The 18,515-nt window shown below is 35.1% G+C and overlaps 1 protein-coding gene across 1 annotated transcript; it reads left to right on the top strand.

The window, feature by feature from the left end:
• The first annotated feature begins 14,470 nt into the window (after positions 1 to 14,470).
• On the top strand, positions 14,471 to 17,800 carry LOC116403853. The gene is made up of 3 exons (XM_031885616.1): positions 14,471 to 14,693; positions 15,147 to 17,606; positions 17,696 to 17,800. Exon 2 carries the CDS (start codon positions 15,175 to 15,177, stop codon positions 17,593 to 17,595), a length of 2,421 nt encoding a protein of 806 aa, XP_031741476.1. The 5' UTR covers positions 14,471 to 14,693; positions 15,147 to 15,174; the 3' UTR covers positions 17,596 to 17,606; positions 17,696 to 17,800.
• Positions 17,801 to 18,515: the final 715 nt, after the last annotated feature.

The following is an 18,515-nucleotide window of genomic DNA, read 5'->3' as shown; positions in this document are numbered from 1 at the left end:
CCACTGGCTGATTTTGTGATAGAATTGAGAAATTTGACTATATATGTGATGTACTGAAAGATGGATATGATGGTAGCTTGAATTGTAATTTGAAGTGAATGTTTAAAATGTTAGAATTGGCTTAATATGTGTTTTCTGTAGAACACTAGACTGATATGTGCGTCCTTCGGGGCGTTAGACTGATTATGTGTATCCTGCGGGGTCACAAGACCGTTAAAGTGTAGGGTACCCCCAATAGGAAGATAACAAGTTTATCTTTTCCCTAACAGGACTAGTAGTGGGTCTCTTACTGGGTATGTTAATACGCATCCTTTTATGTTCAACTTTTTAGGCAAAGATAATTCGAGCGGTAGACCGACGAGGGACAAGAAGAAGCTGTGATTGTCATAGGGGAAATGTCTTTTAAATTGCTTCCGCTGATGGTTTTAAATTCTCTTTGTGATTGAATGAAGTTTATGAATAGTTATTTTGTAAACAATACGTTTAGAATTTTATTTATTTGAAATAGGGCCCGAACTTAAGTTTTTATTGTTCATTATGGTTTCAAATAAATTTCACCATAGTTTGTGTCAATCAAAGGGTTTTGTTTAAATAATTATTTCGACTTAGATAGAAAAGTTGGGTTGTTACAGTTGGTATCAGAGCCTAAGTTTTAGGTTTTATAGACTGACTTATGATATAAGTTCATGTTTTTGTGTCCCTATGGCTAACACAATCCTTCGTCACTCGTCAGGTATGCTTTTATGTTTTATTTGTATGGTATTATCAACATGACCTTGCCTAAGTTAAACTAGACTGTCAGAGGTGCTTTGTTGTTTAAGACTAAAAGGAGAGGTGCACGTAGGGTGATATTAGAGGTCGAGGTAGAGGAGCTGGATGTAATCAGCCTGTTTTGGGCCAAGCTGACCAGCATGTCCCTGCTTCGTCTGTTACTCAAACAGATTTGGTTGCTTTGTCTGCTCACCTGGAGCAAAGATTTACAGAGCTTATTGTTGTTGTTATGCCTTAGAACCAGCCTGCACCAGTAGTTCCTCTTGTACCAGTAGTTCCTCTTGCACCAGTAGTTCCCCCCTGCACAGAGACCGACTGTACATCAGCCTCAAACTGTACCAGATCAACTATCGGGTGAAACTAAACATTTGAGGGATCTTAGGAAGTACGACCCTCAAACTTTTGATGGATCATTGAAGAATCTGACTAATGCAGAGTTGTGCTTGTCCTCTGTGGAAACCATCTTTAATTATATGAGATGCCTAGAAGAGCACAAGGTTCAATGCATTGTTTTCCTTCTAAGAGATAGAGGTTTTATCTGGTGGAGGTCTACACTGCATGTTGGGTGGGAATTTGCACTAGATCACTTGGGACCAGTTCAGAGATTGCTTTTATACTAAGTTTTTCTCTGCTAATCTCAGAGATACAAAATGTCAGGAGTTCTTTGAATTAAAGCAAGGACATATGACAATAGAGAAGTATGATCAGGAGTTTGAAGTGTTGTCACGTTTTGTTCCTGAGCTTGTTGATAATGAGTAAGCCAGAGCAAAGAGATTTGTTAGAGGTTTGAACGATGAGATAAGAGGTTTTGTGTGAGCACTTAAGCCAACTACTCAGGCTACAACACTGCTCCTGGCAGTGGACATGAGTATTCAGAAGCATGAGGTTCAGTCAAAGAGTGTTGATAAGGGAACATCATCTCGGCAGAAGAGGAAGGTGGATCAGAAGTCTGTTGAAATTTGTCAGAGGAACTTGAGGTCAAGTGGTGATTTTTGCCGTTTCCAACAGAATCCCTTTGGAGCAGGTGAAACTGCAAGAGAAAAATTGTTGTGCAACACTTATGGAAAGTGCCATCTGGGTCGCTATTTGTTTGGGACAAGGATTTGTTTTAAGTGTAGGCAAGAGGGGCATACAACTGATCGTTGTCTTTTGAGGCTGGCATAGTTGTTACAGGTATGCTACCAATGTTGGGGCATTTTTCCTTAACTTTGTTTGACTCTGGTTCCTCTCACTCTTTTATATCGTTGATATTTGTATCACATGCATGTTTAGAAGTGGAACCTCTAGATTATGTTTTATCAGTGTCTACACCATCTGAGGAAATTATGTTGTCAAAGGAAAAGATTAAAGCATGTCAAATTGAGATAGATGGTCGTGTGTTGGGTGTAACCTTACTAGTACTAGATATACGTGATTTTGATGTGGTTTTAGGCATGGATTGGTTAGCTGCTAATCATGCTAGTATTGATTGCTCTCGCAAGGAGGTAGTGTTCAACCCTCTTACCGAGCCTGGTTTTAAATTTAAAGGAGTGGGGACTGTGGTACTGCCTAAAGTAATTTCAGCTATGAAAGCCAGTAAGTTACTCATTCAGGATACCTAGAGTATTTTGGCCAGTGTGGTGGATACCAGGAAAGCTGGGATTTCTTTAACCTTAGAGCCCGTGGTAAGGGAATATCCTGATGTATTTCCATAAGAGCTTCTTGGACTTCCACCTCACAGAGTGATCGATTTTGCTATTAAGTTGGAGCCAAGTACCGCTCCCATTTCTAGAGCCCCGTATCGAATGGCTCCAGCTGAATTGAAAGAACTGAAGGTACAGTTACAAGAGTTACTAGACAAATGTTTTATTCGACCTAGTGTGTCATCTTAGGGAGCACTAGTACTTTTTTGTGAAGAAAAAGGATGGGTCGATGCGTCTTTGCATTGACTATAGGGAACTTAATAAAGTAATCGTCAAGAAGAGGTATCCACTGCCTAAAATTGATGATTTGTTTGATCAGTTGCAAGGAGCCACTGTATTCTCTAAGATTGATTTACGCTCAGGTTATCATTAGTTGAGGATTAGAGACAGTGACATTCCTAAGACAGGTTATCATCAGATGAATACCCTTCTAAAACTTTAATTTTAGACAAAGTCTTACAAAATCGATACTTCTCATCTCTTGACAATGGATTGCATGTCGCAGGTATGAAAGTTCTATTACCTGTAAATGTTGGTGTAATTATGGTCTAATTTTCATTTCAACTAAATCAAGTCTAGTATTCATCCCATCTTTACTTTTTCCTGGTATGTCAAACAATGTTCTTACTATGTTCATGCATACATTCTTTTTAATATGCATTACATCTAGACAATGTCGTACATGCAAATCTTTCAAATATGGTAGTTTATAAAATTATGATATTCTTTTTCAATAGTCATTGTCACCTTCATTATGCAATATCTTCCTACATGAAAATATTCTGTCTTTGAGTTTGAAGTTCATGGCCTCCCCCGACAAGGGTTGTGGACTTCCATGTTCTTGCTTACCATCAATTTTTCTTTTGTATTATGTATGGATAATGTCTTGGCAAATATTTTTCGCGTCCCACGTATGAATTTTTTTACATGTTGCAGTCTTATTATAGTCTCCTTTCCACATATTGGACAAGCCTTATAACCTTTGACACTACAACCGCATAGATTATCATATGCAAGAAAAACATTGATAGTCCACAATAAGATAGCTCGCAATGTGAAATATTCTTCTTTGTATGCATTAAAACACCGAACTCTGTCTTCCCACAAAATTTTTAGGTCATCAATTAAGGGTCTAAATACATATTGATATCGTATCTCTGTTGCTTTGGACCTGATATTATCATTGTCAACATCAAATACTTCCATCTCATACACAACCATGGTGTAAAGTTTTATATTGTAATAATAACTGGCCAACAACTGTAGGTCGTCGATAAATCTTCAAATGGGTTAATTCCATCAATGGACAAACCCAAATAGAGATTTCTTGGTTCTAACCTAAAGGTTGAGCACATGTGATCTATCAACCCCCATGATGGAGTGTCAGTTAGGTGTCTCAAAATGCCATCGACTTTTCTAATACCATCGACTTTTCTATCGAACGCATGTCAACACAAGTTCTTAGCATTCTCAAATCTCTTGCACATTCTTATAAATCTTGGAACTATTGGAAAATACCACATCTGCTTGGTGTCATAGACATATTTTTCCAAAGTGTGTTTACCTTTGGTTATATGCTCCGATTACCCCCGTTTATCTCATCTTTAGTTTGCATAACTAGTTTAGGTGTTTGCTTTTCATTCTAGGTCATAAAGCTTGGGTGTGACGTTTCGGCATTTTCATATGCAAGTCTGCCAGAGAGGAAAATGTTCAAAATGTACTATAGGGGGAGGCATTCCAGTTGAATCCCCGCCCAAGTATTAGTTGTACTCTTTGCAAGCAACCCTTTTTCCTTGCAATTGACAGTCTTTAATGCTTATTATAACGTCTATTTCAATGTATTTCTTTCTTTCCCGCGTTTTATAAATAAAATTTTCCTAAAACGCAAACGAAGGTTACGATATATGGAGATGGGAAACGTGAGAGTTTGCCCATGCCAGGATCACTTACGGAGAATAATCATCGTATGGCACAGTCAAAGTCACCTCGACTCTGGAAACAATCAAAGAGATTGTCGAGTGCAGGATTCGCTAGACCTGTAGGAGCTCCGTATAAAGCACAAGGCTTTTTGCGTGAGGAAGAGAATGGGCGTTTGTGTGTCAACAACCTTGTCCTGAAGCAAGCCTCGAGGAGAGGGCCAACTCTTGGGTCCATGAGCGTGACCCAACCTGTTGAACCTGACGCTGAGGCGCGTAGTCATGCGTTGAGTGGGGTCCTACTACAGAAGGGACACCCTATCACATTTGAGAGTCAGAAGAAGAGTGCCACCGAGGGTAATCATACAGTGTTCGAAGAAAAACACTGGCCATAGCATACAGTCTGAGGGATGGGAGACAGGGTTTCCATAGATCAACATTTGTGAGAGAGATGAACAACGACGTTGCCTGCCATTTCGGTACTCGGTCGAATCTGAGTTCAAATCAAGCAAGGAGACGAAGAGTCGTGCTCAAACTTGATTTTGAGTCAGAACGCATAAAGAGCAATCGTGGGGTTCCACATGTGTCGGCTCGTACACAGGCCTGTCAAGCTGATGGCCCAATGCGAGACGCGTCAACAGAATCCACGAAGGAAAACTTTGTCGCTCATGATGGCAGGAGTTTGACGAAGGCCTGCCAGTTAGTGCAAAAGAACGGGGGTCATTCGTTGGAGGCAACACAACCGGGTGTTGCAACTATGAAGAAATGATCAACTGACGGAAGTCCAACAATGAGTGTTGGTGACGAACAATATGTATTGTGGCGTCCTGTTGATTTTCCCTGCATGAAGAAGGAGCCTTAGACTCGTAACATTGCAAAGAAGTGGAAGCGAAGATCAAACACTGTTCAGGCCAATCTAGAGAGAGTCTTGAAGCGGCCGAAAAGATGGACGGATGGGAAGCATCGTCCCTTGGACCTTCATGTGGAGGGTCAGGATATCGTGACGCCGCGACCTGAACAGATGCGGTTTCCGAAGATGCAAAGATCTCCACCTCGTGAGAAGACACGAGGGACAAGCAGAAGTTGAACAAGTCCTTGCTAAGGAAGTGAGGACAATTAGAAGACCCATGGGGAGGATACACAAGTTCGTGGTGAAGCAGAAGAGCCTCCTCATGGAAGAAGCCTGTGGAAGACGTACCAAAGACCGTGAAACGTGGAGGCAGAAGATTGAAGGATTCTAGCTTTGCCAGTCGACGGGGACGTTAAATGTTTAAGTGGGGGAGTGTGTCACGGACATATTTTTCCAAAGTGTGTTTACCTTTGGTTATATGCTCCGATTACCCCCAGTTTATCTCATCTTTAGTTTGCATAACTAGTTTAGGCGTTTTCTTTTCATTCTAGGTCATAAAGCTTAGGTGTGACGTTTCGACATTTTCATATGCAAGCTTGCCAGAGAGAAAAATGTTTAAAATGTACTATAGGGGGAGGCATACCAGTTGAATCCCCGCCCAAGCATTAGTTGTACTCTTTGCAAGCAACCCTTTTTCCTTGCAATTGATAGTCTTTAATGCTTATTGTAACGTCTATTTCAATGTATTTCTTTCTTTCCCGCATTTTATAAATAAAGTTTCCCTAAAACGCAAACGAAGGTTACGGCATACGTCGACGTTACCCACAACTCTTGGATATTGATCGGCTGACTTGTTCATCGAGTTAGAACAAGTGTCGCACAATCGTCCGTCTCGAGGTTGAAACGCTACGATTGTGACACTTGGCAACCCCACTATACTTTTTTCATTTATTGAGTTTTTAACGATCTTCCTCCTTGACAAATCACACTTAGGACACTTTGTCATGTTTGCACACTCTTTTCGGTACAAACAACAATTATTAGAACATGCATCAATTTTTTGGTAACTCAGTTCTAAGACACCTAATGTTTTCTTCGCTTCGTATAAGAAACTTGTTGTTTTGTTGTTTTCAGGTAGGATATCGCTTATTATGGACAATAATTCAGATAAGCTAGTGTTACCCCAACCATACTTAATCTTTAAGTTGTACAATCTCACTAGGACTGACAAGTTGGTGAATTTCTTACATCATGGGTATAAGGGTTTCTTTGTGTCATCGAACATAGATCAAATGTATTGGATGTATTAGAAGACTGGTCACGAAGGAATTGAACCATACTAATTGTATTAAATAGATCGTCATTTTCATCATTTTCATCAACTGAATTTTCCATTATACTGTTAACATTCTTTGAGTTCAAATCTTCACCATGCCAGAATCATACCTTGCAACTTTTATCAATTCCATTGGCATACAAATGATATCAAACTGTTGAGACATCCTTAAGTAAACCATTTCTGCACTTCAAACATGGACATCTAATGAACTAGAACCTTTGGCATGACACAAACCAAATTAAATGAACCTTTCGACTTCTAAATCATACACTCTAGACATCCTGTTTTTCATCATCTATGATTTGTCCACTGTGTAGTTTTATAAAACTTGAATCGTCTAAATTGGCCTCTACACTAACTTGGTTACAAAAGATATGGATAGCAACTGAAGGAAATCAATAAGTAACTACATCCTATGCTACATAGATTAGAAACAGTAAAAACTTGAAAATTTCTTAACCCTTTGCTTGAGTGAAATTTCTAAGAATATACTAAAATATACTTCTTAACCCATAACATGTATTCTAATGCTAAAAGATTAAAAATTATAAAGATGAAGAAAATTATAAGGTTGGTTATAAATAAGTTGATTTCATTTCCACACAAAAATTAACAACTCGTGAGCAGTAGTCACTAGTAATTTAATATTTTTTAAATTAATAGAATCTCATGATTCTCTTCCACTCTCGTTGCTACTCCATGAAGGAAAGAGAGTATAAATATGCAAAAGAAAAATCAGTTTTCTTAAAAAAAAAAAAAACTAATAATTTTGCTTTTTTGCAAAAGAGTTTATCTAAAAAATCTCTAAACTCTTTTCCATCTCAATTGGTTCCCACAAACTAATCTCATCTCAAAGGATAGGAAGGTCTTTGACGAGTGGTGTCCCAATTTGGAGATTTATTTTGTAGATTTAGAGACGTCAAATAAGTTAGTGTTTCTTTCAATAATTTATAATTGGAAAGCATGCTTAGTCTTTAAGCCTTAATAAGAAAACTAGTTTCTTAATTATTTTTGCCAATGTAATCGTATTTTTGGATGTCCAAATTAAAGTGATGAATGGTTTTGTAAAATCTTCAGCTGCCAAGGACTTTTATCCCTTCACATACCACAAAGCACATCAAATGGCACATATCACATGCATTCACGATAAAGTATTTTGTAACTCACAATACACTTTCATTTTCTCACCGTTATTAGTTTCTTATCAAGCAAAAAGTAATAATGTGTTGCAAAAAGAAAGAGAAAACCACATAGCAAGGAAACTCTAACAAATAAAAGTACCCAAAAGAATTTACTCGAAGAACAACTAACACAAAACCATTTATTAACACATAGCACAAAACACATATGTCATGACATAGCACATCAAATTCAATAAAGTTCTAAAAGAGAAATATTTATGGATCCCTAAATGATATGAATCAAATGTGAAAATGACTTCTTTTACTAGTTGCTCATTCAACCCCTTCGCACAACTAATTGCTTTAACCAAAATCTTCACTATCTGCTTCACATACACAAAATACACCATAATAGCTCAATGCAAGAAGATCTTTTGGAGCTAACCGAAGAAGGGATGAAGGGGAGATCAAGATTTTGGGGCTAATCGACGAGAGATGGTAGCAGTGCGTTTTGCTGATCGACGCTCAGTCGTAGAAGTCACCAGCGTTGGCGGTGGAGAGATTGCGAGTAGCAATTTTCGCAAAGAGAGGCCAATCGTTTTTGGAAGACTTTGAGGGGCTTTCCTTTCTTTTCTTTTTTCCTTTCTTTTAACTTAAAAAAATATATATTATTTTATTATTAATACTTAATGACAGTTAAAAATTGTCATAAATTTAAAACACTTAAAAACTATCATAAGTTTGGTAAATCCGAAAATTTTCATCTTTTCTTATCGAAAACGTGTATTTGGACATAATTCTGTGACAATTTTTTCTTTTGTTTTTTTAATTTTGATTATATGAAAATGTGATAGAATGTCATTTTGTTGTAGTGAATACTGAGATAGCTAAATCTAAAACTTGTATATGAATAGAGTAATGTAAAATAAATAAAGGTTTAGAAACTAAAAGTGAAACTATTTATAAATTTGGGAGCAAATCTTTCTAAATGAAAGCGCCCGTTTTCTTCTTCGTATTTCTATATTACTTTTTCTTGTAAAAAAAAAAAAAACATAATGACCATCAGCAATATTTCTATATTACTTTTTCTTCATATTTCAATTCGACTTTTAATATCGTTTTCTATATCACAAGGTTTTACTTTTTAGAAGTTTTTGGTGAGTACATACGTTTGATATGAATTTTGAAAACAAAAATTTGAAAACAAAGAGAGTTTAATGCATTCTAATTTAATTGTATTTTTTGTTTTTGTTTTCATATATTTGTTTGTCAGTCAGTATATTCATAAACTGCATTCTAATTTAATTCTTTTTTAGAAATGTTTTTTTTTGTTATATCTATAAATCATAAAACTAGTTGTAGTTAGAGGTATTCTAAAAAATAGCAAATTATTGAAACAACTTACAAAATATAATAAATTCCATCAAATTATCTTTAGTTCATTTAAGATTTTTTTTTTGTTGTTGTATTTTTTAATAATTTCATTTTTTTGTTATAACAATTCTCGTTTGTAAATAGTTTATTTAGGGGCATTTGAAAAAAATATTAAAATATTAAAACTATTTATAAAATATAGCAAAATTCATCAAACTCTCTATAGCCTATTTGAATTTTTTTCTATATTTTGTAAATAGTTTCATTTTTGTGCTATTCCTAATAATTCCTCATTTATTTATTTATTGACATGTTTATGTTAATTATTAGATGAAACATTTGTGAAAGAAAAATATATTATTATTTTTTCCCACATTGCAAATTAAGTAATGTGAAAGTCCCGTCATATATTCATTGATTCATTCATGGGTTTGGGCCTTTACCAACCCCAAGTTTTGGATGGAAATAGAAGATAGAAAAATGTAGGTATGCCCATATCTCCATACGCGCACGCTGTCGTCGAGCGTGGCGATGAGAGGAGGAATAAAATAATATTTTTTTTTTTGCTAAAACACTTTCTTTAACTTTTGACTTTTTAAAACTGAACAGTCATATTTAATTGCATAATCGTTTTCTGAATGAATTGATAAATGTTTTGATTCTCTAAATTAATTAGTATAAATATTTTTTTAATTGATATAACTATCGTCATTAAAAATTATGACCTTTTGGATTATGACTATTGGTTGCCTCTTCCCCACTTTTATATATACAGTCCTACTATTCACCTAAGAAAAAACTCACGATTTCATATTCTCCCAAAATCATTCTTCTGTATCTCGAGCATACAGTGCCTTTGGGTGTTTGTGAATTCCATTTGGCTTCAGTGCAAAATCAATTGAAGAACCAAGGTTGTTTTATTCTAGGGTGACGATGCTATCATATTATTTGCACGAAGAGAGCAGAGTCGTGAAACGTCTTAAAGAGAGCGTGATCCACGACTCAGCCAACTACTAACTTGTTTCTGTTTTGCAGCTTCTGATTTCACTTGACGAGAAAATTAGACGGTTCGGTTACCTGACATTCTTGGCATTTTGTTCGGATAACCAGTAGATAGGACGAAGTGCAACAACATTAATTCTTTTAATAATTATTGTTTTGCAATATTATATCAGATACTAAGTGTTGCAAGCGTTTAAACAGTTTCATGCCCTTATTGAGAGAAAAACTGATGAAAAGCTTAAGTATGCTATAACTGGTAATGGAGGTGAGTATTGTGGACCTTTTGATGAATATTCACTACAAGAAAAATGGTTTACGACGACAATTATTTACTGTCGCGAACAAAATCCGTGACAGTTATTTTCAGTCATAGAAGCAGGAGTCATGAAAAGTCATTCCATGATAGTTTTCAAAAACTGTCGCAATAACTTATTTCATGACATAAAATAAATGTCGTTAATTAGCATTCTACGATATCAAATAACTGTCATATTTTATTTTATGACAATAAATAACTATCATCATTTGTGTATTAACGACAGTTAAATAAATGTTGCGAATTCGTTTATTGTGACATGTTTTAAATGTCACGGATATGTCAATCGCGATAGTTTTTTTTTTAAAATGTCATTGTTATGTTATTGACGACATTTATTTTCAGTCAAATATAATGCAATTGTGATAGTTTTTGGATAAAGTTAAATGTCATTGTTTTTCTATTGACGACACTTTTTTTCTGTCAAATATATGACAATCGTGACAGTTCTTTTTTAAAAAAAATTGTCATTTTTTATCTACTGACGACATTTTTTTCGTGTCACAAATAGGGCAATCGTGACAATTAATTTTGTAAAAAAACTGTCATTGTTTTCGTATTGACAACAATTAATAATTGTCACAAATTCATATATTTTAACATTTTTTTCATGTTGCAAATTACTCAATTACTACAATTTTTTCATATTCTCCTTGCCACTCCGCTATTACATGAACCATTTGAATGACAATAATGTAATCGACAATGGCAATTTTGAATTTATAATATTGACACCCATATAGAAAAAAATAGCCGACACTTTAATATATATACGTTATAATACAATTTATAATATTTGTACATTTCCAATCAAGTTCCAACAATTTACAAGTATGGAATCTCAACCCTTGATAAAAAATAATTTAAATAGCATCAGAATACATATAACAAGATTTTCTGCTAAAGCATAAACGATCAATCGAAAATGTTCGTCTCTGAAAATATTCTTTGAAAGTAAACTCATAAAGTTGTCGACTCCAGTTGAACCTACAAATACAACATGAATATAAGCATTTATCACAGGACAAGAGAGTACAACTCCTATAGAAAATTTCAACACTGAGCATTACCTATCACTACATGCGTCGATAAGAGAAACAACTACGTAGCCGAGCACAAATGTAGAATAACAGCGTCACTTTAACATCCACTTGGTCTACAATATTGAAACTTTTTACAAATTACAACTCTTGTATCATTACTCTTTAGAAAATTTAGCTGGATATAAATAAGTAATCTACAAGAAAATTATTGAATAAATAATCATAAGTAATAATAGAGATGAATGAAACTTATGAATCCATTAGTAGTTCACTATCAATAAGGTTGGAAGAAACGTTATCCAACAAGAACCGAAAAGTTTCCATCTTAAGGAGTCAAACACTTTCGAATCTACAAATATAAAAAAGAAGACAATTTTTATGTGCAATCCACTTTAGTTAACGAAGCCAAGAAATATTAAGGTACTAGAAAAATGGAACTAGAACAACTTGTATCATTTATGGCTTGACAGAAATTAAAGGTCTCCTAGTTTCTTATCCAAAAAAAAGTTCTACCAATGAGTACAAAAATAAAACCCATGACAATTTACACAAGTAGCAATTTAGCAATAGCAATAAGTACAGACATAACGCTCATGCAATTTACACAAGTAGCAATAGCCAACCAGTACAAGCATACTATCCATGATAAATAAAAAAGGTATCTATTACTCTTAATCCTCTAATATGAACAACATTAACTAAGAAGGGGCCATTGAAGTTAGATGAAATAGAAATCTAACCAATAACCTTAAAATTACAAGCCATCAGTTTAGTCTTTTAGGACACACAACAATTATACTACCTCATACTAGCAGCAAAATCTACTTGCTATATTAATTTCTAAGGAGTAATGATACAAGAGTTCTTTGTGAAGAAACAGGAGTTTAGCTTGCTATATTAGTTTCCAAATAGGACTTTTGCACTCTAAAGCCATCTTGACCAGATAACAATGATTTTCAATCATGGAGATTTCTAAAATTCACCTTTTAGCTAGGATCTTGGGAGGTTGATCTTGTCTTTAGCTTGTTACATTATAGAAGAAATTTTTTTCCCCAAAAGTTGTACCAAATGAATTACACAAATGAAGTTCCAATGAATAAATAGCCAAACTAAAAGGGAAAAGGAAGTTGTATCAATAACAAACTCCAATTTGTCGCAATAATCATGCTAGAAAGTGTAAGAGATGGAAAATAATTGTAGCATCCTAGCAGGTATATTGCTGGTATTTAAGTGGTGGAAACACAGAAACCACCCTCTCAAAATAGTGAGTCATGACAACTGGTCAGTGTGAAACCAGTAAGTCTAATACTTAAATAGTTGACAAAGGGGTTGAAAATCAATTAAAATTTTTCCAAAAGTTGTACCAAATGAAGAATTTTCTAAGTGGAAGAAATTTATTTAAAACACACACACAAGAGGAGAGAAGAAGCATCAATCGGTTGTTTTCAAGTATTTATCTTGTTTCGTAAAGCAACAATTCAATAGTTTGTTTTAGCATATATAACCACTAAAATTGAATAATGATAAATCATCAAAAAGTGAAAAATGGAAAGCCAATATCACAAATATATCCTTATTCCTAGTCCTTACCACAAAAAAGCTAAGACAATTCCTAGTCCTTAAAGTTCAACAGTTTGTATTAGACAATCATCGCAAATAAAGATGAACTATGAATGAGTGCACCAATTCTCTTAGATTATTAAAACAGAGAGTAAGATCACAGCAAATATTCAGGTTCATGACAAAAAAAAGGGTCTGAAATGCAGTCAGCCAAATTGCACCCCAATCAGCCAAAATTTCATGAGCTAGTCACAAATATATCGGACTATTCCTAAGAAACAAATAAACACACACACATTCATATCCACTTACTTATAAGCAAGTCACATATATATAGATGCGATACAATAACCATTAACTTACCCCTTTCATGCTTTAGTTTGTTAAAAACAATGTGCTTAAACATTTATTTATGTGTCATTTGGGTTGAACAAAATTATATGACCAAAAAATCCCCACAAAACACTTCAAAAAAGTTTTTTTCCTAATCTGACGCTAAGCACGATGTACGTGCTTACAAAGGAACTCCGCCAATTCCGATCTAACTTCATCGATTGCTGCAATTCAAACATGGACATCTAATTGAATTAGAACCTTTGACATTACTCAAACCAAATTGAATGAACCTTTCGACTCCTAAATCATATTCTCTTGACATTCTATTTTTCGTCATCCATGACTTGTCCATTGTGTAGATTTATAAAAATTCAAACTTCTAAATTGGCCTCTACATAAATCTGATTACAAAAGAGATATTGGACAACAACTTTCAAAACAGTACATAATTCTCAAAATACTCAAGTATATCACCCTTAAAAAGCTTAAATGGCAATCAAATGTACATCATGTTGAAGAGTATTGCTGTCCAGCAATAATTTATTTGATAGCATTAAAAAAATTTCTATCCCAAACAACGATTAAGAGATACAAAATAACACTATATAGATAGCTGAATTTGAAACGATTATGGTAAGAAAAACCAGCACACACCCAAACACAAATAAAACTCACACACAAGTATATTTCCAAAATAGCTAATCAACTCAAAAAAAAAAAAAAAAAACATGCATGAGAGTTGAAAGTTTCAGCTTAACTTAAAAGTATCATAAACAATACTTCATAACTCCAATGAGCCCCTAAATTTCAATACCAACTACTTGAGCAATATTGTTCAGGTTAGATAACATTTTAGATTACATGGTCATAAATCAGAACATCATGCAGTGAACACTTAAGCTAAAATATCTCATTTTGTTGGGGAATTGACAAAAATAGGCCAAAAATGGGGTAGAAAAAGAGTTTTAGGATTGATTGTAAAAAAGTTGAGATTTAGGATAAATTGGAGGTGAAATGACGAAAATACCCTCTTTTAATTTCAATTCACATTTGCTCTTCTCTTCTTTTCCAACCCCTCTCTCTCTCTCTTCAATGTCATTCACCTGAAGGAAAAAAAAACAGAATTTCGAAGGCAGCCTTCTTCTCCTCTCCTCAAAGATTACGTAAAGGGAAAAAAAAAAAAAGAAGAATCCTTCTCTTGCAGTCTCATAGATTACGTAAAGAAAAAAGAAGCATTTCTCCTCCTTCTCATAGATTATGTAAAGGAAAAAGAAAAAAGAAAAACCCATTTGCGATTCTTCTCCTCTCTCAAAAGTTTGTCAACTTTCCGCTTTACTCCGGTGTCGTTCATCATCTACTCCGGCGAACATCTCACGCATTGTGGTTTGTTTTAATTTTTAAATCCGAATCTGAATTGTGTTGTGTTATATGTATATATATTTTTGCATCTTAAATGTATAAATCAAATATTATTTTTTATTGTTTCAAGTTGATTTAGGGTTGATTTAAGGTTGCTTTATAGATGTTTCAAATGATGTTAGCAATTTATCATTATTATTATTTTATCTCGCAAACATCTGGTAGACATCTCGCAAACATCTCGCAGACATCTTGCAGGTTCTTAAATTGAAATGTTTAATCTGAAATGAATTGATTTAGGGTGACTTTTAGCTATTGTTTTTTGTATCTCGCAATATCCTAAACATTTTGTAGCTGTCAAGATCGTAAACATGTAGGGTGTGACTATGCACGTTTTATTTAGTATTTACCTACTGTTTTTTAATAAACTTTGTTTATGTGATATGTCAAATGCTAACTTCAAATCATTTTTTGCAGCAATTGAAAAGTATAAGGTGGTTTAAGGATGTCACATATTCCCATGTTAGTGCGTTACGGTGGTATGTGGGATGAGAGGCGAAGAAAATACGAAGGAGGCATGTTAAAAGGCATCGTTGTCAGTAAAGAAATAACACATAAAGATTTACAGGCAGAATTATATGACCTTGCAGAAGTTGACCCTTCAAAGTTCGACGTAATGATAAGATGCATATATGAGATAAAAGTGGAACACGAAGCTCCTACATTTGAGTTAAGCAATGACCGTGATTTGAAGTTTTATCTTCTTAGTGAAAATCCATTAAAGGTCCCTTTATACGTCTCATTTGAGCCTAAAAGTAATCAAAGCAAAAAAGTGTTAAGCAAAGATTACAATTCAGTATCTGGCAGCAACCAAGCTCATAACTTAAACCCTCATCCTCCAATTGTAATGGATACATTAAATGAGAATGAAGTTCATGTTCGTGAAGTTGAAGTTGGCTTGTGTGATAACGTGATAGGGACCACTTCGGCTATATGGGAATCATATGAGTCATATGATTCGAAAGATGAGACTTTTACATGGGAGCCAGTAGAGATGAATAGTGAATCATTTGACATCCCACAACATAGAGATGGTCCTACAAAAGATTGCAAAGGAAAATCTAAAGTTCGTTACAGCTCTTCTAGCCAAAAGTTGAAGACAGACATGAATGATTGGTCCGAAGAAAGCTCTACAAGTGAGGAGTTTGATGTAGGACAAATATTTTTTTCCAAAAAAGATTTGTCAATGAGATTAAGTGTCTTGGCAATGAAAAAAAATTTTCAGTTTGTAGTAAAAAAGTCTACAAAAGAGGTTCTCTTTGTTAGATGCATTGACAACAAGTGTGGTTGGAGACTGCGAGCGATGAGATTGAAGGATTCAAATATATTTAAGATTAAAAAGTATGTCAAAGTTCATTCGTGTTCTCTTGACGTTTTGAATCGTGACCATAGGCAAGCAAAATCTTGGGTTGTTGGAGAATTAATAAAGTCAAAGTTCAAGGGAGTCGGTCGTCTATACAAACCACGTGATATCATAGAAGACATGAGGCAAGACTATGGCATAAATATGAGTTATGAAAAAGCATGGCGCGCTAGAGAAAATGCGTATGAACGAGTGCGCGGGTGTCCTGAAGAGTCATATAATCTATTGCTTAGATATGGTGAAGCTCTCAAACTTGCAAATGTAGGTACAATATTTCACATGGAACTTGAAGATAATCGTTTCTTCAAATATCTTTTTATGGCTGTTGGTCCATGTGTTCGAGGATTCTTAAACTGCATTAGACCGGTTATAGTCATGGATGGAACATTCCTTAAGAACAAATATCGGGGTCAGTTGATAGTTGCTGTTTGCTTGGATGGTAACAATCAAATTTATCCTCTTGCCTTTGGAGTGGTGGACAGAGAAACAGATGCTTCAATACAGTGGTTCTTAGAGAAATTGAAAGGTGCAATAGGAGAGGTGCCTAATCTAGGCTTCGTGACAGATCGAAAAACATGTTTTTCTAAGTGTATTGCATCGGTTTTTCCCTCCGCATTCCATGGACTTTGTGTCCAACACTTGACTCAAAATTTGAATGATAAATACAAGAATGACACTATAGCTACTTTGTTTTACAATGCATCTAGAACATATCGTGAATCAACGTTCTCAGAAGCGTGGAGAAGTATTCTTGCATTTCCTAATGATTCAGGAAAATATTTAAACGATGTTGGAATAACACGTTGGTCTCGTTTTCACTGTCCAGGAAGACGATATAATATGATGACAACAAATATAGCAGAGTCCATGAATTCTATACTGAAAGAACCTAGAGATTTGCCTATTGCTTCATTCCTTGAACATGTTCGAGCTTTGCTACAACGTTGGTTTTGGGAGCGTCGAGAAGAAGGCATTAAAGTGACGTCTACATTGACTAAATGGGCAGAGTTAGTTCTACAAAAGAAACAAGAACGAGCTTTGACAATGAAAGTCAACCCAATTGATTGTTACCAATTCCATGTTAAAGATTTAGATAAAGAGGAGGTCATAAATCTTCATACTCAAGAGTGCACTTGTAAGGAGTTTCAAGCTGAGCAACTACCATGCGCACATGCCATTGCTGTTGCACGGGATCGCAATATAAATGTTTATAGCTTATGTGCTAACTATTACACTAATGAATGTTTGTTGGCAGCATATTCGGAGGCCGTCTACCCAGTTGGGAATCAGTCGGAATGGAAGACAACCGAAGAATATGTACATATGACTGTCTTACCTCCGAAAGTAGTCAAAAGAGTTGGTCGACCGAAGAAAAAGAGGATTCCAAGTGTCGGTGAAGCACCAAAATTGCATAAATGTGGTCGATGTAAAGAAACAGGCCACAATAGATTAACGTGTACCAATCCAATTTCATACATCCAGAAGTCGAGCATACAAGATTAGTACCCGTCTTGGTACGTAGTAATAGTTTTATACTTGCTTGGTTTGTGCTTGCGTTGTTTGCATGATCACGATGTAAAAAAGGTTCATTTTTTTAATGCAGGTGGAAGATGCTTATAAAATTGTGTCCTGTGTTGTTTGCAAGATCACTAAAGTCATCTCACTGACAATTCTAAGTTGAAGACTTTTCTTCTGCAACTTCAAGACTGTGAACTGTTTATAGAATATTTACTCCTTTGGCATTTCAAGCTTTTTGAGAAAGACTTGAAATCCTATTATGACAATATTGTGTGCTTTAGAACTCAATAAATGCTCTCCTTTTGCTACTGCAGTATTAATGATGCAAATCTTGCTGATTACTTTTAGTTTTTACATTCATCTTCAAGGTTCAGCCTCTGTTAGTTTTTACAAGGTTCAGCCCTTGCTGATTACTTAAAGATTCAGCCCTTGCTGCATTTCAAGCCTCTTGCTGATTACTTAAAGTGTGCAGTAGTAATAAATGCAAACCTTTTGCTACTTTTAGTTTTTACAAGGTTCAGCCTCTTCAAGCGAACCACCATTTGCATGAAGGGCCTTGTAGATGGAATCTTAGTCGTGCAGCGAAGTGCGATCCTTACCACTTTGACTGCGTTCTCCACCTGAGCCTATGATATGCTGGGATCTACCATCTCTTTCAGATTACCTTTTAGATATCTCATTCTGCTTTCCTATTGTTTTCCTGGCAGTTATCTTAGAAAATGGGCTTCTTTTATGTTGGTACTTCCATTAGAACAACTCCAAAGCTACAAAGAATAATGAAAATGCTGCTATTGGTTAACAACAAAGGTACAGAACAAGACACAGATCAAAATGCTGCTATTGGTAATGAGGATCAATTGTTCCTACATAAGATGTTTTTATAATGAAAACCTTCTACGTGAGGC

The sequence above is a fragment of the Cucumis sativus genome, chromosome 5, assembly GCF_000004075.3.
Source record: "Cucumis sativus cultivar 9930 chromosome 5, Cucumber_9930_V3, whole genome shotgun sequence".
NCBI lineage: Eukaryota > Viridiplantae > Streptophyta > Magnoliopsida > Cucurbitales > Cucurbitaceae > Cucumis > Cucumis sativus.
This window is presented reverse-complemented; position numbering and strand designations above follow the sequence as displayed.